The 23,896-nt window shown below is 42.7% G+C and overlaps 1 protein-coding gene across 1 annotated transcript in view; it reads right to left on the reverse strand.

The window, feature by feature from the left end:
• REV3L (REV3 like, DNA directed polymerase zeta catalytic subunit) overlaps positions 1-23,896 on the reverse strand; it is a 224,886-nt gene that overhangs the window by 94,794 nt on the left and 106,196 nt on the right. The window contains exons 5-10 of the mRNA XM_056566337.1: positions 17,597-17,693; positions 14,703-14,797; positions 10,881-10,985; positions 6,109-6,193; positions 5,018-5,160; positions 2,697-2,825 (exon numbers count right to left, since the gene is read on the reverse strand). Of these exons, the coding sequence (XP_056422312.1) occupies positions 2,697-2,825; positions 5,018-5,160; positions 6,109-6,193; positions 10,881-10,985; positions 14,703-14,797; positions 17,597-17,693 (654 nt within the window). The remainder of the gene's footprint in view (positions 1-2,696; positions 2,826-5,017; positions 5,161-6,108; positions 6,194-10,880; positions 10,986-14,702; positions 14,798-17,596; positions 17,694-23,896) is intronic.

Here is a 23,896-nt window from a genome sequence, read left to right on the forward strand (position 1 = left end):
AGAAAAAATGGGACTAGCAGCTGGGCAATGGAAGGAGCTGCAGTGGGACTTGCGGGGGAAGGGGGCAGGTAAGTATGACCTTTTGCTCTTTTTTACAGATGCCCTAGTATTACAAAAAAGCAAACAATTTTATTCCTGAAATACCCCTTTAATTTGAATGTCTTTTTTAGCAAACCTTTTTTTCTTAACCCCTTAAGGACGCAGGACGTAAATGTACGTCCTGGTGAGGTGGTACTTAACGCACCAGGACGTACATTTACGTCCTAAGCATAACCGCGGGCATCGGAGCGATGCCCGTGTCATGCGCGGCTGATCCCGGCTGCTAATCGCAGCCAGGGACCCGCCGGCAATGGCCGACGCCCGCGATCTCGCGGGCGTCCGCCATTAACCCCTCAGGTGCCGGGATCAATACAGATCCCGGCATCTGCGGGAGTTCGCGATTAAAATGAACGATCGGATCGCCCGCAGCGCTGCTGCGGGGATCCGATCATTCATAACGCCGCACGGAGGTCCCCTCACCTTCCTCCGTGCGGCTCCTGGCGTCTCCTGCTCTGGTCTGTGATCGAGCAGACCAGAGCAGGAGATGACCGATAATACTGATCTGTTCTATGTCCTATACATAGAACAGATCAGTATTAGCAATCATGGTATTGCTATGAATAGTCCCCTATGGGGACTATTCAAGTGTAAAAAAAAATGTAAAAAAATGTAAAAGTAAAAGTAAAAAAAAAGTGAAAAATCCCCTCCCCCAATAAAAAAGTAAAACGTCCGTTTTTTCCTATTTTACCCCCCAAAAAGCGTAAAAAACATTTTTTATAGACATATTTGGTATCGCCGCGTGCGTAAATGTCCGAACTATTAAAATAAAATGTTAATGATCCCGTACGGTGAACGGCGTGAACGAAAATTTTTTTAAAAAGTCCAAAATTCCTACTTTTTTAATACATTTTATTAAAAAAAAAATTATAAAAAATGTATTAAAAGTTTTTTATATACAAATGTGGTATCAAAAAAAAGTACAGATCATGGCGCATAAAATGAGCCCCCATACCGCCGCTTATACTGAAAAATAAAAAAGTTATAGGTCATCAAAATAAAGGGATTATAAACGTACTAATTTGGTTAAAAAGTTTGTGATTTTTTTTAAGCGCAACAATAATATAAAAGTATATAATAATGGGTATCATTTTAATCGTATTGACCCTCAGAATAAAGAACACATGTCATTTTTACCAGAAATTGTACGGCGTGAAAACAAAACCTTCCAAAATTAGCAAAATTGCGTTTTTCGTTTTAATTTCCCCACAAAAATAGTGTTTTTTGGTTGCGCCATACATTTTATGATATAATGAGTGATGTCATTACAAAGGACAACTGGTCACGCAAAAAATAAGCCCTCATACTAGTCTGTGGATGAAAATATAAAAAAGTTATGATTTTTAGAAGGCGAGGAGGAAAAAATGAAAACGTAAAAATTAAATTGTCTGAGTCCTTAAGGCCAAAATGGGCTGAGTCCTTAAGGGGTTAAGATAATTCTGAATTCGATATAGGCAAAATACCTGACTTGACAACACAAAGTATAGTAGCCAACATTTATGTTTGCATGTATGGATTACTGTGAGATCTCTGGCTCTGAATTAACTGTAATGGCAACCACTATCAGCTCTAGGAAAGTACAGTTTGCCTTTATAACCTACACAACCATCCAACAGTTTTTGAGCTTCTTAGCATTAAATAAAGCTGATAAGTTCCCTTTAAATGATGAGCAATCCATTTTCCAACCAGTTTAGCAGCTACAGGGACAGAGCTGCACTCCTTAATTTCATACTATAACATCATTTAAAGGTATGTTCACACAGACAAAACCATGCCAAAATCTCCCATTGGCTTTAGTGGACAAGTTACTCTTCAAAGTTTAAAGGTATATCTGTAAAGTTCAAACTTAAAATCAATGGGAGCCTGAAAGAAACATCTTAAAGGAGAACTCCGGCGAAACTAAAATTACCCCTATTCACAGGATAAGGGATAAAGAGCTGATCGCGGGAAGTCCGAGCACTGGGACCCCCCGCGATCTTCGGGAATGTACCCCGGCTCTCGCAGAAAGGAGCGCATGTCGTCTACTCATTTCTATGAGAGCACCGATGATTCCAGAGTGCTGTACTCTTCGGTCTGTTCGGCGCTCCTGTATAAATGTACGGAGCGCGTGCAGACACTGAGCGTTGGGTCCAGTTTTTTTATCCCCTATCCTGTGGATAGGAGATGAGCTAATTTTTGCCAGATATCTCCTTTAAAAGATACATGAAAACCCACACAAAATCTGCACATAAAAAAAACACAATAAATTCCATACAGATCTTGAGGTGTTGTTTTTAGAGTGGTTTTCATCTTGATAAATGTGAACAAAAATACATTATTGAAAAATATAATTTTTAGAACATAACTGACAATTGTACTGCTCAAAATTAACACACATTTAAAAGGGAAAGTTCCACTGTAAAGCATATCAATAAATTCTATTGATAACAGCTCAGACAAGATGGCAGCCACCATAATAATGCACAACAAAATTTTATAATTAAAATTGCACTTAGGAAATAGAAATAGATTAGAAAAAAAAGAACATGTATCAGTATGTGCCTCTTATCAGGAAAAAAAATGATCTTTAAGACTGGACAAAATGGACACGAGTTACTTACAGAAGACAGGAGACTGACTCAATCTCTGAGGCATAGGTTGGAAGCATTGACTAGATTCCATGATGTTTAAAATGGCTTCTTCGTCAATCACAGCATCTGTATATTCTTTATCTTCGCATGGCTCAATTTCTAATAAAGGAGAACACATTATCAACTTTACTTGTGTTAAAGGGGTATTCCAGGAAAAAAACTTTTTTTTATATATCAACTGGCTCCAGAAAGTTAAACAGATTTGTTAATTACTTCTATTAAAAAATCTTAATCCTTTTAGTACTTATGAGCTTCTGAAGTTAAGGTTGTTCTTTTCTGTCTAAGTGCTCTTTGATGACACTTGTCTCGGGAAACGCCCAGTTTAGAAACAAATCCCCATAGCAAACCTCTTCTAAATTGGGCGTTTCCCAAGACACGTGTCATCAGAGAGCACTTAGACAGAAAAGAAAAACCTTAACTTCAGAAGCTCATAAGTACTGAAAGGATTAAGATTTTTTTTAATAGAAGTAATTTACAAATCTGTTTAACTTTCTGGAACCAGTTGATATATAAAAAAAAGTTTTTCCTGGATAACCCCTTTAAGCTCCCAATGTGAGCCTTCTAAATATGTACCGTATATACTCTAGTATAAGCCGAGTTTTTCAGCACGATTTTTCGTGCTGAAAACGCTCCCCTCGGCTTATACTCAAGTGAACTCTCCGCCTGTCAATACCTTCTCAGTGGTTCAACCTGCGGACCTCCAGATGTTGCAAAGCTACAACTCCCAGCATGCCCAGACAGCCATCGGCTGTCCGGGAATGCTGGGAGTTGTAGTTTTGAAACCTCTGGAGGTCCGCAGGTTGAAGACCACTGCGGCCTTCGTCATCATCCAGACCCCCCCTTTAGTTTTCTACTCACCTCCCCTCGGTGGGAAGGTAGGGTGAGCTGGTCCGGGCCATCTATGCTGCAGGAACCGTCCGGTGGGGAGGGTTAGTCGTTCCGGGCTGTCCATTTTCACCGGGGGGGCCCTCTTCTCCACGCTCCGGGCGTGCATGCACACTACGTTTCTTAAGATACGGGACCGTATACGGCTGGGGAGCAGAGAGTCGTGGGCGGAGAGTTGGGGGCAGGGCAACCGCACGCTGCCGTATGCAGTCCCGTATCTAATGTATTTCAATTATCGACCGGAGTGAAACGCTGCCTCCGATTGGCTCCATTTTGGCCCGTATACGGTTTCCCGACCGGACCTACAAACATAGTCAACAGCGTTTTTAGGTCTGGCCGGGAAACCGTATATGGGGCAAAACGGAGCCAATCGGAGGCAGTGTTTCACTCCGGTCGCTCATTGAAATACATTAGATACGGGACCGCATACGGCAGCGTGCGATTGCCCCGCCCCCGACTCTCCGCCCCCCTCTCCCCAGCCGTATACGGTCCCGTATCTTAAGAAACGTAGTGTGCATGCACCCTAACCCTCCCCACCAGACGGTCCCTGCAGCATAGATGGCCCGAACCAGCTCATCCTAACGTCCCGCCGAGGGGAGGTAAGTAGAAAACTTAAGAGGGGGGTCTGGATGATGACGAAGGCCGCAGTGGTCTTCAACCTGCGGACCTCCAGAGGTTTCAAAACTACAACTCCCAGCATGCCCGGACAGCCGATGGCTGAAGGGATTGACAGGCGATGATGATGATGGGGTCTGGATGATGACATGGGGGGGATGATGTACTTCCCACCCTAGGCATTTAGTCGAGTCAATAACTTTTCCTGGGTTTTTGGGGTGAAATTAGGGGCCTCTGCTTATATTCGGGTCGGCTTATACTCGAGTATATACGGTACACTGTTCCACAGTTTTCCTTTATCAATTCAGTTTCTGAAGACACTTGGCAATCAGGTTTATAACATACTGCCAAAACTCCTTTCTAAGAAACCAATTTAAAGGGAACCTGTCAGCTCGGATATTCTGCTGCCACTGTATCAGCATAACATAGGGACAGACATTCTATTTTAAGCAGTCTGTCTCCAACACCGGGCTGTAGTGTAGATTCAGAGAACCTACAGCATAAGCAGGCAGTTTGCTGCCAGAAAAGAGTCCCCGGTGCCCCCCCACGTCACCAGCAAATGATTGTCAGATTTGTCCCTACTACAGTATATGGAGAAACCAGTCAATCATTAGCAGGTAGACAGAATTCTCTCTTCTTGCTTTCAGATGTATGTTCTTTAAACCTACAAATCCAGGTGTAAGGGACACACAGTTTAAAATAGTATGCCTGTCCCTTTATAATGCTGCCCTTAGTGATGGCAGCTTATCTGACAGGCTCCCTTAGAGGATTATAAACATAAAGGGTCTTACTTTCCTGCAGATCTCTGTGAACCTCCACTAAGTTAGCTGGAGTGCAAGGAATGGACTCCGATAAGTCCAACTGTGAATGCAATGTAAGTTCCGCTGAGATATCTTCTGACATGCCGCTGCAGTCCATCGAGTGAGACAATGACCTGTTTTTTAGGAATTAGAAAGAAATGACAAATAAGGAAGGCTGTGTTCACATCATGATGATGAACGTTTAGCAAGAATGGTGGTAAAATTCCAGAATTACACGCTAAACACATCCATGGGGTTACATTTCCCTCACAGTAGCCAAAATATAGTCCTTTTTGTCTCCTTTTGCCCAGTATACAACAAACAATGGTATCCAAAAAAAGAAAAAATCCTGCTAAACATATACATTATTTATAGTGGGACCCCATGGTAAACAGATGCCACAGTATGAGATCCATTTAACCTATATGTAGAATATTAAGGACTTCTACTGCTAGAACTGTTATTGCCTATGACTTACAAAGCATGCTATGTATGGGATGCATTTAGAAACTTGATCCAGAGGACCAAGAGTGGGGAACACTATAGATGCCAGTCAGTAACTGATCCATTCCCGAAATACCATAAATTTGTACTTATTTTTATATAAGCAATCACACATCCAGAGAAGTATACAGAATGCTTTTTAAATTACATTTTCACTCTGAATTGTTCTGTAAAATATATCAGGATTCTGTGCAATACATCCTTGCAAGTGCTGCTGGCATTTTATTGTGTCAAAGCAGCACTATCTGCACTACAAGTCCCATACGCAATTCCATATGTAATCACAGGGACTGCCAATCCGTAACACAGTCCTGGGCACGAGTGGAAGATATGTACGGTCACAACTGCAAACATGTCTCCAAAGTAGAAAAACTATCAGCACTCCCCACAGCATGACTTCCCAGGTTTATTAGGTACACAGTCTAGAAAGTAGCTAGCTGCGACAGACTAACTTATTTTATTGGTATTTTATTGTGTATTCTAATACTAAACGCAGTAAAATGGCGACTGAAGCCAACAAAGCTCTTCACAGGGTGCAACCATCTACTTGCCTTGCTTGAAGGATGCCTCATACTTACACTGAGAAGTCATTCTGTTTTAGAATTTCTTTGAGCCTTTTCTGAAAGATTTTTTCACTTTCTGTCACAGCAATAAATCCACGATCTTTAGATAAAAAAGCATTGCAGAATTATTCAACACAAAAAGGTCCTCAAATACAATGCATTCAGAAAGTTCTCATACCCTTTAGATTTTTACTGTTTTGCTATGTTCCGGCCTTGTGCTAAAGAAAATTTTAAGAAAATCAATTTCTCCCCATTATTCTGCACTCAATACCACATAATGAGCATTTTAAAGGGGTACTCCTGCCCTAAGACATCTTATCCCCTATCCAAAGGATTAGATGTCTGATCATTAGATCCAATTATATGTCTGATCACGGGGGTCCCCCACAATCTCTCATGCAGCACCCACCTGTGTGAGCTGCACGCCAGCGCTGGAGGCTCAGAGTCTGAAGCCTCACGACTACTGGGCTGGAGTATCATGACTCCCCGCCACCTCAATACAAGTCTATGGGAGGGGACGTGACGGCAATCATGCCTCCTCCCATAGACTTGCATTGAGGGGGCGGGGCGTGACGTCACACGGGGCAGAGTTATGACGTTACAATACTTTGGCCCCGTAGTTGTGAGGCTTCAGACTCTGAGCCTCCATCGCTGGTGTGCAGCTCACACAGGTGGGTGCTGCATGAGAGATTGCGGGGGTCCCCAGCGGCTGGACCCCTGCGATCAGACATCTTATCCCCTATCCTTTGGATAGGGGATAAGATGTCTTAGGGTTGAAGTACCCCTTTAAAAAAGACTTTTTAGACTTGAAACTTGGGACCTCACATTTTTCTTGATCATCTCTGAGATGTTTCTACACCTTGATCGGAGTCACTTGTGGTAAATTCAGGTGATTGTACATGATTTGTAAAGACACACCCCTGTCTATATAGGGTCTCACAGCTGACAATGTATATCAGAGCAAATGCCAAGCCATGAGGGGCACCACTATATCTTCAGTTGCAAAAAATCTGTCCAAACAAAGATTGTATGGTATTGCTGAAACATTGTAGTGTACATTGTTTGGTGAGCCTTACTCTGTACTAAATGCAAAATGATGGTGGTGTAACAGGAATTTGATTATTTTAATTTTATCACAAGTCCACAACATAACAAAATGTAAAACAAAAAGTTAAAGTGTCTGAATACCTTCCGAATGCACTGTATACATCAAGGATTTGGTAACCTACTATTGAAGCAGATCTCCAAGTTCTTACTTTTATTAAAGGGGTACTCCGGTGGAAAAACATTTTTTAAATCAACTGGTGCCAGAAAGTTATACAGTTTGGTAAATTACTTCTATTTAAAAATCTTAACCCTTCCAGTACATATCAGCTGCTGTATGCTCCACAGGATGTTTTTTCTTTTTGAATTTCCTTTCTGTCTGACACCTCTGTCCATGTCAGGAACTGTCCAGAGCAGGATAGGTTTGCTATGAGGATTTGCTCATGCTCTGTACAGTTCCTGACATGGACAGAGGTGTCAGCAGAGAGCTATGTAAAAAAATAAAATCCAAAAGAAAAGAATTTCCTCTGTAGTATAAAGAAGCTGATAAGTACTGGAAGGATTAAGAATTTAAAATAGAATTAATTTACAAACCTGTTTAATTTTCTGGCACCAGTTGATTTAAAAAATCTACCAGAATACCCCTTTAAGGCTCATTTCCTTAAAGGGGTAGTCCAGCAATAAAAATAACCTGTCTATAGTGTCAAAGAGTATAATAAAGCAATTTACAATATACTATTATTAGTCACACTGCACAGGTCTTCCATTATTAACTAGGCTGTCTATATGCTGTGACATCATGTCAGTCGGCTTCCTCTCTCTAGATTTTAAGGCAGCAGGAAGCATTTCTCAGATAAGACAGCAATGAGCCTATTCTGATAGAAACTAATGTGACTGAAAAAGGCTGCCTTAAAATCCAATGACCAGTAATATGAGCTTCACTTCTTCACATCAATGGTCTGGTCCTCAGCAGACAGGAGGGGAGGGTGAGCCGGGACAAAGCAGGCTGCTTTCAGAGTGTGGTGGTCATCACAGCTAAAAGCCAAAAATCTCAGCAGATATGGAGAGATCTGTGCACTATATAAGCTGCTTTATTATACATAGGTTTATTATACTTACATACAACCCACACAGGTTGTTTATTTTGCCTGTGTCCAAATTTGCCACAAAAAACCCCAAAAACAAAACAAACAAAAAAATACGACTTTCTACATAATACAATCCTGTTGCTAATTTAAGATTACAGGTCATGTGATATGTGTGAAGGACGAAGGTCACATGATTCACACTATATTTACCGCTACTGAGCACATGTGACTAAACCAAGGGCTATACACCATATAAATGTCCAATCCATTTATATTGTGCCTCTAGAGACACCTATAAGTGTGCATAGAAAAAGTCATTCATGCAGAACCTTGTATTGGTGGTCAGTGTGCCTGGAAATCACTGTCCTCTGTACATGGTGTGTAGAAGTCTGGCCAGTGTCTCCCCCTCTCACATCATACAACACAAGGCCACTGAACACATACAGAGGTAGAACTTATAAACAACGATTATTATGAATAATAAGGGCCAGATATAGTGCCTAAGTTCTTCATATACATCAATATAGTAGTTTAGATCTAACATACTCCATATAACCACATGGAGACAGCACTTATTGATGTCTAATTAGACACGCAAAGCATTGACCACCAAGTTGGTCGGTAAGGTTCTGTCTATATAGCAGATCACACATCACATTCATTTGATGTCATTGGGTCAGTGATTTTAAGTGTGTGTTGTTCGGTTCTCACCTCTTACTTTAATTCTGATTAAGAGTCTATTCACACGTACAGTATTCTGCGCAGATTTGATGTGTAGGATTTCAAGCTGTGTTCAGTTTACATTGAAATCTGCAGCAAAAAATCCTGCGCATCAAATCTGTGCGTCAAATCTGCAAGGAATACTGTACGTGTGAATAGACCATAAAAGTTAGTTTTAATTTATGTTGAACACATATTGATATAGGGGCAACTTGTTAACTCCTCTGGGGTTAAATCATTGTTTATATCCCCCTCTCACATGGTTCAGCTGCTACTGTTGAGTTCAGTAAGTCAGGAAGTGAGCAGGCCTGGGGGATAACGCTGCCCCCATCAGCAAATGTGACCAGATTTCCTGTTATAAGGATGGATCAGACTAGGAGACCAGGGTCTGACAACAGAATTAAGGAGACAGACATCCCTAGTGAGATTTTATTTTTATTTCATTTTTAGCAAATAGATCTTTTAATAAAATACATTAGGAAAATGCTTTTTTTTAAGGCAGTATTAAATAATAAAAAAATAATATATATTTTTTTTACACTAACGAGAGTAACACTTTAAGCTGCTGATAGAGGTAGTGTGGACTGCTGGTTGGACACTTCCTTGGACACTTTCAGTAGGTACTAAGCACTGGATACCGGAAACACCCACAAGACCTGTCATTATGGAGATAAAGATTTTCTGATCCGATTTAAACTAGGTTAACACTGTATTAGTGTTCCAGTTAGTCCAGTTAAACAGGATGTTGATGTATAATTTAAACGGGAGCAGTAAACCCCATTGGCCTGAATGGAGTTACCTAGAGACAGATGCGCTATTTTAGCCAAAAGTGCAGCAGTCCATGCTTCAAACAAAAATCAACTTCAAGAACAGACAGGTCCCGTGCTACCTGAAACATCCCACACCTTGAAATGTGAATGTTATCCATCTCACTTGTCAGTGGTTTTAATTTTATGGGCTGATCGGTGTACGCTGCAATACTGTTTGAATCTACATACCGTATTTTTCGCCGTATAAGACGCACTTTTTCTTCCCAAAACTGGGGGGAAAAGTTGGTGCGTCTTATACGGCGAATACACACCTATCGCGGCGGTCCCTGCGGCCTTCAACGGCCAGGACCCGCTGCTAATACAGGACATCACCGATCACGGTGATGCCCTGTATTAACCCTTCAGACGCGGCGATCGAAGCCGCGTCTGAAGGGAAAGTGACACTAACCCGGCTGCTCGGGCTGTTCGGGACCGCCGCAGTGAAATCTCGGCGTCCCGAACAGCTTACAGGACACCGGGAGGGACCTTACCTGTCTCCTCGGTGTCTGCTCCGTGCTGGGATCCCCTGCATGGCCGGCGCTCTCCTTTGTCGCCATCACGTCGTTGAGCACGCCGTCCCATCATCCAATAGGAGCGGCGTGCGTAGCGACGTGATGACGGCCACGGAGAGCGTGGATCCCGGGGAAGAAAACGTCCGAAGCGACGTGGACACCCTGGGGACGCGGCGACAGCGATGGAGTGACATCCAGGGCAGCGGTGACGGGTCCGGAGCGGTGGGGACACGTGAGTATTACCTCCTATCCAGTGATCTTCAACCTGCAGACCTCCATATGTTGCAAAACTACAACTCCCAGCATGCCCGGACAGCCGTTGGCTGTCCGGGCATGCTGGGAGTTGTAGTTTTTTCAACATCTGGAGGTCCGCAGGTTGAAGATCACTGTTGGGTTCAGAATCTTTTTTTCTAAGTTTTGCACCTTTAAAATTGGGTGCATTTTATATGCCGGTGCGTCCTATAGGGCGAAAAATACGGTATTTAGCTTATAATTAAGTCATGTCATGTGGAGAAGAAAAAAAAAAGAACACTTTATATCTGCCACTAGCGGGGACCGGGTTTAGAATCTTGTAGGTAGAAATTTTTCCTCCATATGACCACATATCTGTTTACCTTGTGAATCTGGTGGAGAGATTTGGGAGGATTGCTGCTTCTCTCTACGACGTTGTTTCTCATCTTCCCATATTGCCTGCAGACCAGGATTCTTTCCTATCTGGGCTGTAGGCATAAAGGAACAAGTGTTATTTTATTTTACTGAAAAATGAGTGTTGTGATATTTAATGTGCAAGAAAGCCTTTTTTCTAGAGCTCTGCTTGCAGTGGTGTAGATCTGTGAACTTCTCTGTGCTCTGCGTTTCATATTTGTGAAATTCTCACTTCATAAATTTCTGACCTCTCCAGTGGAAAATGTCTACCTAGTCAGTTTTGTAAAAAAAATAAATAAAAAAAAATCGCTATATACATAAATATAAATATATATATATATATATATATATATATATATATATATATATATATATCACTATTCACTAGATACAGGGATTATAAAGTCACTTATTTTGTGCAGAATGGCACATGAGGAAAATAAGTTAAAAAATAAAAAAAACACATAGAAAAATACTAATGCAGACAAAAGCAAATGATAAATTCACCCTTAATCTTTAGAACATGTTTAACTGTAAGGGTATGTTCATGAGCATATAATCTGCTGATGGTTTTCCGCAGAAAGTCAATGTGAAGCAACATAATCTGCTTGCAGGTTTTCTGCAGCATAAAATCTGCAAGCAGATTATGTTGCTACCCAATGAGTCTGTAGCAAATCTCCTGGGGAAATTCAGTTTGCGGAATTACGTGCATTTGAACATACCTTAACGGTATTGGAAATAGGTCTGCAGCAAATCTGAATTTCCGCAGCGGTTATGTAAGTGTGAACGTACTCTAAATAGGTATTCTGTGACTAGTGAACAGCGTGTGCGGTTCCCTTTTTCACAAATGCCATATCCTCCGGACAGCAGTATTTGATCAGTGGGCAGCCCCTCTAATAAGCTGTTTGCCAGAGCCGTGGTGCGCACATACACCGTAAATTTAGCAGGAAGCAGACAATCAATGGGTACAACGTGAGGTGTTGCTGATTTACTGCAGCTCCGATCCATTTAATACAAGTTCACCTTACATACAATACATTACAAATAATAGGGTTTCACAAAAATCTACAGCCTGCGCCATTGTCCTTGATTCCCCATTACTGTAGACTTCATGTACTCTACTGTTGGGGGGAAATTATGGCAAAATCTGTAGTATAGTCCATATATTTTGCTGCATTTTCATACAGCTAGATGCCATGGAGGGCAAACATCTCCTGTGTGTGAACATCTCCTGTCCGCTGCCTTATTACTCTTAATATTTGCATCAAAAGCTTTAGTATTACAGTTTACAACCAGGGTTCCCCAGACCACAGCAGATCTGTCATTTAGTGATGTTAGCCTACCCAAAGATGCATGGCCAATCAGTCAACATATCTAAGCAAGAAACTAGTGCTAGGCAAGATTGATAGAGTGCGTCACCCATCAGGTTTCTATGAGGTAAGAATGGGAGCAGAGGTCACCAGGAACATTCCCCCTTGGTAGTAAGCAAGTAGAATGTCATTAGTTACACAAGACAACCACTGGTACGGAGGATTAAAGGGAATCCTACAGGCTGTTCACCCGCACTATAACTCAACCCCGCCCATCTTATGCATAGTACATTACTTGACTCTCACATCCTAGTGATGTGAGAGTCTGCAGGCAGGTGAGTACTCTGCTACTGTACCAGAGTGCAGGCGTCACTCCCTCACTACATCTGGAAGTCGGGTGTAGCAAGGCTTCAGTGGAGTCAGTTCCTTGGGCACGATGTCCTGGCGTAACGAGGGAGCGGAACATGCACTCTACCACAATAGCAGAGCACTTACGTGGCCACAGGCTCTTACGTCACAAGAACGTGAGGATCAAGATAATGACTATGCAGAACTTGCCCGGACATAGAGAATACAGGCAGTTAAGTGCAAAAAGCCGGCTCCCCGAATCCATTGCGCACTGAAGAGATTAAGCTGTATGCTCAGAATGGCTGAACCAATTTCTGCAAGTTATCGCTCATTGTGCTCCTGTTCCCCTGCACTATAACCCAGTGTATTGAGATTACTGCTAGTGAACAGCCTGTCAGTTTTCCACACGTGAGGATATAAGAGTACCTGAATCTGTTTCCTCCTACTAGGTTAGAAAACGTAAAGCTAAGCTTTTCTACCAAATATTGTAGAAAACAATCATTATATCATGAAAGCATTAAAGGAGTACTGCAGCTTTAGACAACCTATCTCCTATCACTAGGGTGGGTTGTGGTTAGGGTATCTCCCGTACGGGTAAGGGAGAGGCGGGGATGCACAGACGCTGTATCTTTGCCTCTCCCATAGAGATACATGGAGGGGGAGTGTTGGCCACAGAGTCATCCTGCATGGGGAGAGCCGCGGCCCCATACAGGAGATAACGGGGGGTCCCAGCTTTCGGAGCCCCTGCGGATCAGACACTTATCCCCTATCCTGTGAATAGGGTATACGTTGTCTAATGCTGCAGATCTCCTTTAACTACATTTTCCCATATTACTGCTAAGGAATTTACTTAGGTTTACATTTTGGTAATATAGGGAGAGATTTATCAAAACCTGTCCAGAGGAAAAGTTGCCCAGTTGCCCATAGCAACCAATCAGATCACTTCTTTCAATTTTAACAAGGCCTCTGCAAAATGAAAGAAGCAAGCTGATTGGTTGCTATGAGCAACTTTTCTTTTGCACAGGTTTTGTATATTGTATATCCAGGCAACCTCCACAATGCAGTTTCTATTTTGGCCACCAGATGTCAGCACAACCAGTTAGACTGCCGAGTGGCTTAAGGAATATAAACAAAACAACACAACACAACAAACTCCTCTTACTGCATTGTTCACACAGACAAAATCAGCTTGTTTTTAAGGCAAAACCCACATTTCTTTCCCCTTCAAATCCACACACCGTTTTTGGTTGAAAACCCCCAACTACTGATTTCAATGGGAGCTTTAGCTTCACTTCTTTGGTGAGGTTTCGTCTGTAAGCAGCGTGGTATTCTCACTTTAAAATCCAGAGAAGGAGACTTCACACATTCTATTAGTGACTGCAGCGTTGTCTCGCCTTGGCCACTGTTTGGCTGACTGGCCATGTCACATTACCAAACCTGGAAGAGTCGGACAGCAGGAAAAGATTTTCGTGATCTCAGCAGCAACACTGGAGCGAGGAAGGCAATTCCACTCCGGAAGCCTCCAATTGTTCTCAATAGGATTCTTCTGCACCACAGACTGCGCAGAAAGAATGAACACGCTCATTCTTTCTGCGGAATCCGCTCTGAAATTAATTGACGTCTATTGAGACGACACATTTCCGAGTGGTTCTATCGCTGGTTTATTTTGCTGCGACCGCTCCAGATGGTACCTTTGCCCGAAATATCTCCTGGCGTAGTTGTCATAGTCTAAATGAACCCTTCATAAATAGAAAGTTGAAAGGTAGAAATGAAGGTCTATTGTTATGTCTATTGATATGCAAAATGATTATAAACAGTGCTGGAGCGGTCCCATAACTTGCATTACGGACTGTCTGTACATGGCAGCATGCACCATCTTCTGCAGAATACCATCAGTGCACATGTGGGGAGATTTATCTAAACCTCTGCACACGAAAAGTTGACCAATTGCCCATAGCAACCAATCAGATTGCTTCTCTCATTTTTAAAGAGGTCTCTGAAAATTAATTATATATTATATATATATAATAAACGTTCTTCGTTTTCATTTTACAATGTGTGAGTGAACCTTTCCTAAAGCTGAAAACCAGATAGAATTTAATAATTGACCAAAATAGTAGAAAAACAACATACCCTCAATTTCTTGGCGGTTTAAGACATCGGCAGCTACAGCATCCACTTCCAACTCACAGGTACTTTGGGGTTCTACTCCCTCCAACATTAAAGAGCTGTAAGAGACATGACAGGTCCACTTAGTAGACGGTAAAACAGAATAATACAAGCAGATGACAGCCCTCATCTAACAGCCAGAATGGAGAGACGCTAATAAGAGTGGGGGATATAGTAAAAATGGTCAAGTCCCTTTCACTATGGAAATGTTGCTCTAAGAAAAAGGAATTTTATTTAAAGAAGTTATCCCAAGATTATAAAGGATAAGCAATAACTAGCTGATCAAACTGATGGGACTGCACCTATCATGAGAGCAGAGATCAAATGTCTTGTGAGTGAATGGAGAAACAGTGTACATGCTGGACCACTGCTGTTTACACTCTATGGGACTTACAAACATTGCAAAGTGCCGAATTTGGCAAGGTTTGGAAACCCCATAGACTGTAAATGGCGCAGTGATCGAGTATTCTGTGGATATGGGATAACCTTTAACCTTGGGAGTCTAGATAATTGTTTCCCTCATGACAATTTCATCTGAATTTACATAAAGTCAATGGGGGAGATTTATCAAAACCTGTGCAGAGGAAGAGTGGTGTAGTTGCCCATAGCAACCAATCAGATTGCTTCTTTCATTTTCCACAGGCCTCTTTAGAGGCCTGTGGAAAATGAAAGAAGCAATCTGATTGGTTGCTATGGGCAACTGCACCACTCTTCCTCTGCACAGGTTTTGATAAATCTCCCCCAATGTTATTGCCACATTGGAGTTTTATTGCATTCTTTTTTATCAAAGGTAGGCAAGGTAAGGTTTATGCATAAATCTGCATTCTCAGCAGTAAAGATTGACCAGCGATGCCAGGGTCATGCGGCATTCCTATTTTATTTTCGTCTGAGTGAGTGGATTTGGAATGAACTAACTACACGGGTACATCTGTCCATCAGGGAAACTTAATATGTGACCTTTGGGTGAAGAAAGATCTCACTAATGATGGACCTTGGATTACATACACTAACAGGACCTTACTTGTAATCTTGTCAGCACATTGAATCCTTGCCAAACATGAAAATTTATATATCAAAGGCTGGGAGCACCGGGTTTTATACGGCACCAAAAAAGAAGCTAAAAATGTGCATATGTTACATAACTGTTCAAATAATGCTAAAAATACACACAGATTATTCACTTTTCTAGCACAAACTTTGCTTTGGACAATTCCTACTAGTTAGAAAGGTTCACAAATTACAGAGTGTCCTCCGGCGGCAACCCCCAGTGACAAGCAGTCAGTCAGAGCTCCGTTTTCCTGCAGTGCCACCACAGGGAAAATTAGGTATTACACGGTACCCATTCAAATGACTATGTTGTCTGTGTGATGGAGGACAGGTCCTCCAGAACATGAGGTACTCTTTACTCAGGCCAAAACTGGTGGCTCTTGAATAGAGGACCCCTCCTAGTAGAGCTGGGCGGTATACCGGTTCATACCGAATACCGAAATTTTTGGGCTGCACGATATAAATTTTAGTCCATACCGCAATACCGGTTGGGCCCCTCCCCCTTGGGAATGTATTATCAGCACAGCGCTGTCCCCACATCTGGGAACTAATCCTATGTTACCCACCTGCGCTGTTCTGCTCCCCCCCTAATTAATTATCAGCCCAGCGGGGTACTACTCACAGATGTCAAGCACTGCCCTCCTCCTCTTTGTTGCGGGCAGACACCGGCGCTGGAACTCTATACTGTCCGCCAGTGGTCTCCAACCTGCAGACCTTCAGATGTTGCGAAACTACAACTCCCAGCATGCCCGGACAGCCAACACTGTCCAGGCATGCTGGGAGTTGTAGTTTTGCAACAGCTGGAGGTCCGCAGGTTGGAGACCACTGCTGTATGCTGTATCCCTATGCCCGGGCTGCAAAAGATAAAGAAAATAAACTTAACTTACCTACGTCGGCCCTGGAACGCCGGACAGCCGTCAGCTCATCACCGGCCGGAGCGATGTCCTGCCCCTGCCAGTGATCGGCTGAGCTCACTGTCATGTAAGAAGTCGGCTTCTTACATGACAGTGGGCTCAGCCTATCACTGGCCAGGGCAGGACATCGCTCCGGTCGGTGATGGGCTGACGGCTGTCCTCCCCCGTCCCCAGCGTGTGGCCGAGGTGGGTGAGTTAGAAGTTTATTTTCTGTATCTTTTGCAGCCCGGGCATAGGGATACAGCGGACAGCAGTGGTCTCAAACCTGCGGACCTCCAGCTGTTGGAAAACTACAACTCCCAGCATGCCTGGACAGCCGTTGGCTGTCCAGGCATGCTGGGAGTTGTAGTTTTGCAACAACTGGAGGTCCGCAGGTTGGAGACCACTGGCGTACAGTGAGTTCCAGCGCCGGTGTCTGCCCCCAACAAAGAGGAGGAGGGCAGTGCTTGACATCTGTGAGTAGTACCCCGCTGGTCTGATCATTAATTGGGGGGAGCAGAACAGTGCTGGCGGGTCACATGATTAGGGGGACAGAACAGCGCTGGCGGGTCACATGATTTGGGGGGGGTGGGGTGAGAAAATACAGTTATATACCGTGGAACCGCCGTAAGTTAAAAAAAATACCGTGATACACATATTTGGTCATACCGCCCAGCCCTACCTCCTAGTACACCTGAACATGGCATATGAAAATGTTTATTTTAAATCAAGCGACCTATAAGAAGCTGACCAAAATGGAACAAAGAAGTGGTTTATTATCAAGGCTAAACAAAGCCTAAAAAAGATGAACCCGACAGCTGGCAGGGCCATAATTATCCTCTACGCCAGCCTGCCTAACAGCCACAATTACAAGGTAAATGAGAGCACAAAGCAAGCGTCAGAGTCGTGTTTACAAACCTTGGGATTTCATCTTCCTCCCACTGCACCAAGGTGGCACTGAAGGAGTTTCCTGGGAGGGTATCTTTAAGTGCTTTCATATCTTGTGAGACATCTCCTGTACAAAGGCAAAAGGATAGATACATAGGTAAGTTGATAAATGGCAGTTTTCATGTAAAATAGCCACTCTTTGTTTAAGGTTATTCTAGAACAGCGTGTAGGAAGAACTGCAGCTGCCAAGGGACTTGGAGGAAAAATGTATTTGTTGTACCAAAGTTGGCACCTGGTGGGCATTGTGGTTAACGAGAGGGCATTCTAGTTAGTAATGTGGCCACTGACTAAAATAGGGGAACACAGAGGGGCATACTAGCTGGCAATGAAAAGGCATTGGCTAACACTAAAAGGACAGTGTCCCAGACCTTCAGATTGACAAAAGGTGGTTGTGCCTTGCACTCTATGGGATAGGAAGGTGGTACAGTGTAATATGTTACTCAGGAGCTCAATTTGAAGACAAAGTTTATGAAGGACATGCAGTTTTATCTTCCCTTTTTAGGGTATGTTCACATGTAGCGTACGTGCTGTGGATTTTATTCTTCCCTTTATTCTTCACTTTTTAGGGTATGTTGACATGTATCCTACATGCTGCGGATTTTATGCGGTTTTCAATTATTTACTTATATTGATTACCGTATTTTTCGCCGTATAAGACGCACTTTCTTCCCCAAAACTGGGGGGTCTTATACGGCGAATACACATTAAAACCCTGTCCTATTGCGGCGGTCCCTGCGGCCATCAACGGCCGGGACAAGCGGCTAATACAGGACATCACTGATTGCGGTGATGCCCTGTATTAAACCTTCAGACGCGGCGATCAAACCTGACTGCCGCGTATGAAGTGAAACTAACCCGGCTGCTCAGTCTGGCTGTTCGGGACTGCCGCGGTGAAATAGCGGCGTCCCGAACAGCTTACAGGACACCAGGAGGGACCTTACCTGCCTCCTCGGTGTCTGCTCCGTGCCGGGATCCCCTGCATGGCCGGCGCTCTCCTTCCTCGTCATCAAGCACGCCGTCCCGTCATCCAATAGGAGCGGCGTGCGTGGCGACATGCGCGTAGCGACATGATGGCGGCAATGGAGAGCGAGGATACCAGGCAGCAGAGACGTTCCGGAGCAATGGGGACACGGCGACAGCGATGGAGGGCGACATCCAAGACAGCGGTGACGGGTCCGGAGCGGCGGGGACACGTGAGTATTACCTCCTTTACCAGTGGTCTTCAACCTGCGGACCTCCAGATGTTACAAAACTACAACGCCTGGCATGCCCGGACAGCCAACGGCTGTCCGGGCATGCTGGGAGTTGTAGTTTTGCAACATCTGGAGGTCCGCAGGTTGAAGATCACTGTCCTATACTTTACATTGTATTTGGTTCAGAATCTTTTTTTTCTAGATTTTCATCCTTTAAAATTGGGTGCGTCTTATATGCTGGAGCATCTTATATGGCGAAAAATACGGTAATTCCTTTAGGATTATTGAACACAGAGTATAATTAAAATTTAGAAACAGACATGGCCATACATTCACATCTTGTAAATTGATCTATTGCTTCTCAGCACAATTACCAAACATTAAGTAGTTTGTTATATAAATTTTGATCTGTACAAGCCCACTTGCCATTTCAAAGTCACCTGGTTCAAGTGGGTCCCTAAGTTAAAATGATGACTGCCGCCGCAACACCAGTTCCCAAAGGAGGGATAACCCAGTCATCCAGCAGCCCCACTACTGCCAGATTTATCTCCCAACTTTGGGCCACACCATCCCACAGACACATTGCCACAGCAACAATGGCTGCTGCACAGCATCACACAGGTGTGAACAGAGCACAAGGTTTACCTGGGAGAAGCTAGGAATAAGCCCTTATGCAGTCTGCGCCCATTTGGCCCAGGCATTTTTAATTATGGCACCAGGAGACTGTATAAAGGGTAGAGTCATATGTGCCATATTTTGCTGCATATTTGCTGCTTTGTACTTTACTACCCATTGAAGTCAATGGGTAGGAAAATACGGAGTTGATTTTGTTAGCCATTAACTTCAATGGGTAGAATTATAGACAACAGCAAATACGCAGCAAAATACGGCATGTGTGACCCTACCCTAAGGGTGTATTCACACACACACAAAGGAACAACTGCAGATTTGAAGTTGTAAACTAATTGTGCTCCGGTGGAAAACTTTTTTTATTTTATTTTTTTAATCAACTGGTGCCAGAAAGTTAAACAGATTTGTAAATTACTTCTATTAAAAAATCATATTCTTTCCAGTACTTATTAGCTGCTGAATACTACAGGGGAAATGCTTTTCCTTTTGGAACACAGAGTTCTCTGCTGACATCATGACCACAGTGCTCTCTGCTGACATCTATGTCCATTTTAAGAACTGTCCTGAGTAGGAGAAAATTCCCAGAGAAAACATATGCTGCTCTGGACAGTTCCTAAAATGGACAGAGATGTCAGCAGAGAGCACTGTGGTCGTGATGTCAGCAGAGAGCACTGTGTTCCAAAAAGAAAATAATTTCCTCTGTAGTATTCAGCAGCTAATAAGTACTGGAAGGATTAAGATTTTTTAATAGAAGTAATTTACAAATCTGTTTAACTTTCTGGCACCAGTTGATTTAAAAATAAAAAAAGTTTTCCACTGGAGTACCCCTTTAACAAGGCAATTTTCGATTAACTTGTAACATCTGCAACTGCTGATTTTACAACTGCGAATTCGCAACTTCAAACCTGTAGTATGGTCCGGTATGTGTAAATGCACTCTTAGGGTACTTTCACACGTGCATAATCCCTAAACAGATTATGTTGCTAGGCTACCCATTAACTTCAATGGACCTGCAGCAAATCTGTAAGCAGGGAATTCCGCAGTGGATTATGTACTTCTGAATGTACCCTAAGAGTGTTTTCCTGGTTTCTCCTAGGCTAGGAGCACATAGTAAAGTGAGCGTGGTGATCCGTTCATACTGCTGTGGGTCTGCCATTGTTGCTGTGGTGTGACGTGGCCCAGAGCAGGGGCTAGGTCTAGCAGTAGTGGGGCTGCCAGACCACTGGGTCACTGGGTCTTCTTATGAGCACTGGTATTGTGGTGAAAAATCCTTCCAACAAAAGGAAAAATAGCATTGTGGCGATAGTGGTTGTAACCCAACACTACACCATTTCAAGTTAGGGATCCACTCTAATCAGGAGGCTGTAAAGTGGCGGAGTGGGCTTGTACAATTTCATTAATCAACAAATAATCGATTATGAAAATACATGTCAACTATTTTCATAATTGATTGGTCAATTAGCTGGTCAGTCAATTTCTAAAGTTCACATACACTTAACAATTCTCACTGTGTATATATGCAACTGTGGTCCTCAGCACCCTATTAAGTGAAGAGGGGGCCCAGCACACACGATCTTCTGCTTCCTGGAGCTATCATGAGTCCCCGGTTGTCAGGCTCTGTATTAAAGGCCAGACTCGCAATGGTTGCAGAGAAAAGATGCATGAAGTGGAAGTAAATGGACTTCTGGGGGCACGGAGGATGGACAACCAGGAAATGTGCTGCTCCTCCTATCTGGCCACAGTAAGAAACAGGGAGGGGGGTATAGCCCTTACAAGGAAAAAAATAAAATAAAATATATATATATTTAAAAAAAATATACGGATTTAAGGAGTACCTGTCACGATCTGGTTACATTTTATAATCCTCCCAGTTAACTGCCTCCATCATGATAATCCACCCCCGCCATTATTCTTATTATTTTTTAGTTTTCTACCTTGATATTTCTCTGTATTTTCTGCTCATTCAGAGTCAGATTCACAGACTGGGAAGGGGCGTTACCCAGCAAGCGCGACATCATCTGAAGCCATACAGGGGAGAACTTCCTCCCTCACTCTGCTACACACAGACCAGAGCAGTTCAGTGTGAGATGAGCTATGATTGGCTAAAGCTGCACACACCCCCCTCAGCACTACAGACTGCATTTCCTGACTTTGGACTTCTGCCAGGCCAGCAGGAGTCCAAAGTCTGTGCAAGAGATGGGGTGAAATGTGCTCTGGACAAGTAGGGAGACACCTAGTGTCAGCTTTTTTAAACACAAATAAAACATAGAAAACTTCATTTTTTTTTTTTTTTAAAGTAAGTACATTAAAAAGATTTTTTATTTACCATAAGGAGTGCAATAGCAACAATGGGGGAGATTTATCAAAACCTATGCAAAGGAAAAGTTGCCCAGTTGTCCAAAGCAACCAATCAGATTGCTTCTTTCATTCTTTAGAGGCATTGTTAAAAATGAAAGAAGCGAGCTGATTGGTTGCTATGGGCAACTTTTCCTCTGGACAGGTTTTAATAAATCTTCCCCAATAAGATTTAATGAGAGTGCCCATTTAACCCCTTAAGGACTCAGGGTTTTTCAGTTTTTGCATTTTCGTTTTTTCCTCCTTACCTTTTAAAAATCATAACCGTTTCAATTTTTCACCTAAAAATCCATATTATGGCTTATAATTTGCATCACCAATTCTACTTTGCTGTGACATTAGTCATTTTACGTAAAAATCCACAGCAAAACGGTAAAAAATATCATTGTGCGAGAAAATCTAAGAAAAAACGCAATTTTGTAACTTTTGGGGGCTTCCGTTTCTATACGCAGTGAATATTTCGGTAAAAATGACACCTTATTATTCTGTTGGTCCATACAGTTAAAATAATACCCTACTTATATATATATATATATATATTTGTCGTACTTCTGGAAAAAATCATAACTACATGCAGGAAAATTTATACGTTTAAAAATGTCCTGTTCTGACCCCTTTAACTTTTTTATTTTTCCACGTACAGGGCGGTATGAGGGCACATTTTTTGCGCCATGATCTGAAGTTTTTATCGGTACCATTTTTGTTGTGATCGGACTTTTGTTCACTTTTTATTCATTTTTTTATGGTATAAAAAGTGACCAAAAATACGTTTTTTTGGAATTTTTTTTACGTGTATGCCATTGCCCGTGCGGTTTAATTAACGATATATTTCTATAGTTTGGACATTTACGCACGCAGCGATACCACATATGTTTATTTTTATTTACACTTATTTTTTTAATGGGAAAAGGGGGGCGATTCAAACTTTTATTAGGGAAGGGGCTAGCAACACTTTTTTTGTACTTTTTTTTTTTGCAATGTTATAGCTCCCATAGGGGCCTATAACACTGCACACACTGATCTTTTACACAGATCACTGGTGAGTATTAACATACCTGTGATCAGTGTTATCGCTTGACTGCTCCTGTCTGGATCTCAGGCACGGAGCAGTCATTCGCCGATTGGACACCGAGGAGGCAGGTAGGGGCCCTCCCGGTGTCCTGTAAGCTGTTCGGGACGCCCTCCCGATGTCCTATAAGCGGTCCCGAGCAGCTCGACTGAGCAGCCGGGGGGATAGTTTCACTTTCGCTTCAGACGCGGCGGTCAGCTTTGATGGCCGCATATGAAGGGTTAATACAGGGCATCACAGCGATCGGTGAGGTCCTGTATTAGCCGCGGGTACCGGCCGTTGATGGCCACCAGGACCGCCGCGATATGCATATCGCGGGAGCCGGCGCAGGACGTAAATATACGTCCTTCGTCGTTAAGGAATTAAGGACTGAGCCCTTTTTTCACCTTAAGGACTGAGCCTTTTTTTGCAATTCTGACCACTGTCACTTTATACATTAATAACTCTGGGACGCTTTTACCGTTTATTCTGATTCAGAGATTGTTGTTTTTTCGTGACATATTCTACTTTAACATAGTGGTACATTTTTGTTGTTACTTGCATCCTTTCTTGGTGAAAAATGGATATTCCAAATAAATTATATATTGAGTCACATATAAAATATGTCTACTTTACCTGAGGAAGGGTCCCTTTCGGACCAGAAACATGTTTTTAGTGCAATAAAGTATACTTTGGACCTGGAAACGTGTCCTACTGCTTATATCGGAGACCAGCACCCAGGAGAGCTCAATTTTTACATTTCAAATGCTTTTACTTTTGGAACACAGAGGGCTTCAGAATTCAGCAGCAATTTTCCAATTTTTTACGAAAATTTCAAAATCGGAATTTTTTTAGGGACCAGTTCAGTTTTGAAGTGGATTTGAAGGGCTTTCATGTTAGAATTACCCCATAAATTACCCCATTAAAAAAACTGCACCCCTCAAAGTATTCAAAATGACATTTAGAAAGTGTGTTAACCCTTAAGGTGTTTCCCAGGAATAGCAGCAAAGAGAAGGAGAAAATTCTAAATCTTAATTTTTTTTT

This window comes from Hyla sarda, chromosome 3 (genome assembly GCF_029499605.1).
Source record: "Hyla sarda isolate aHylSar1 chromosome 3, aHylSar1.hap1, whole genome shotgun sequence".
NCBI classification, from domain to species: domain Eukaryota; kingdom Metazoa; phylum Chordata; class Amphibia; order Anura; family Hylidae; genus Hyla; species Hyla sarda.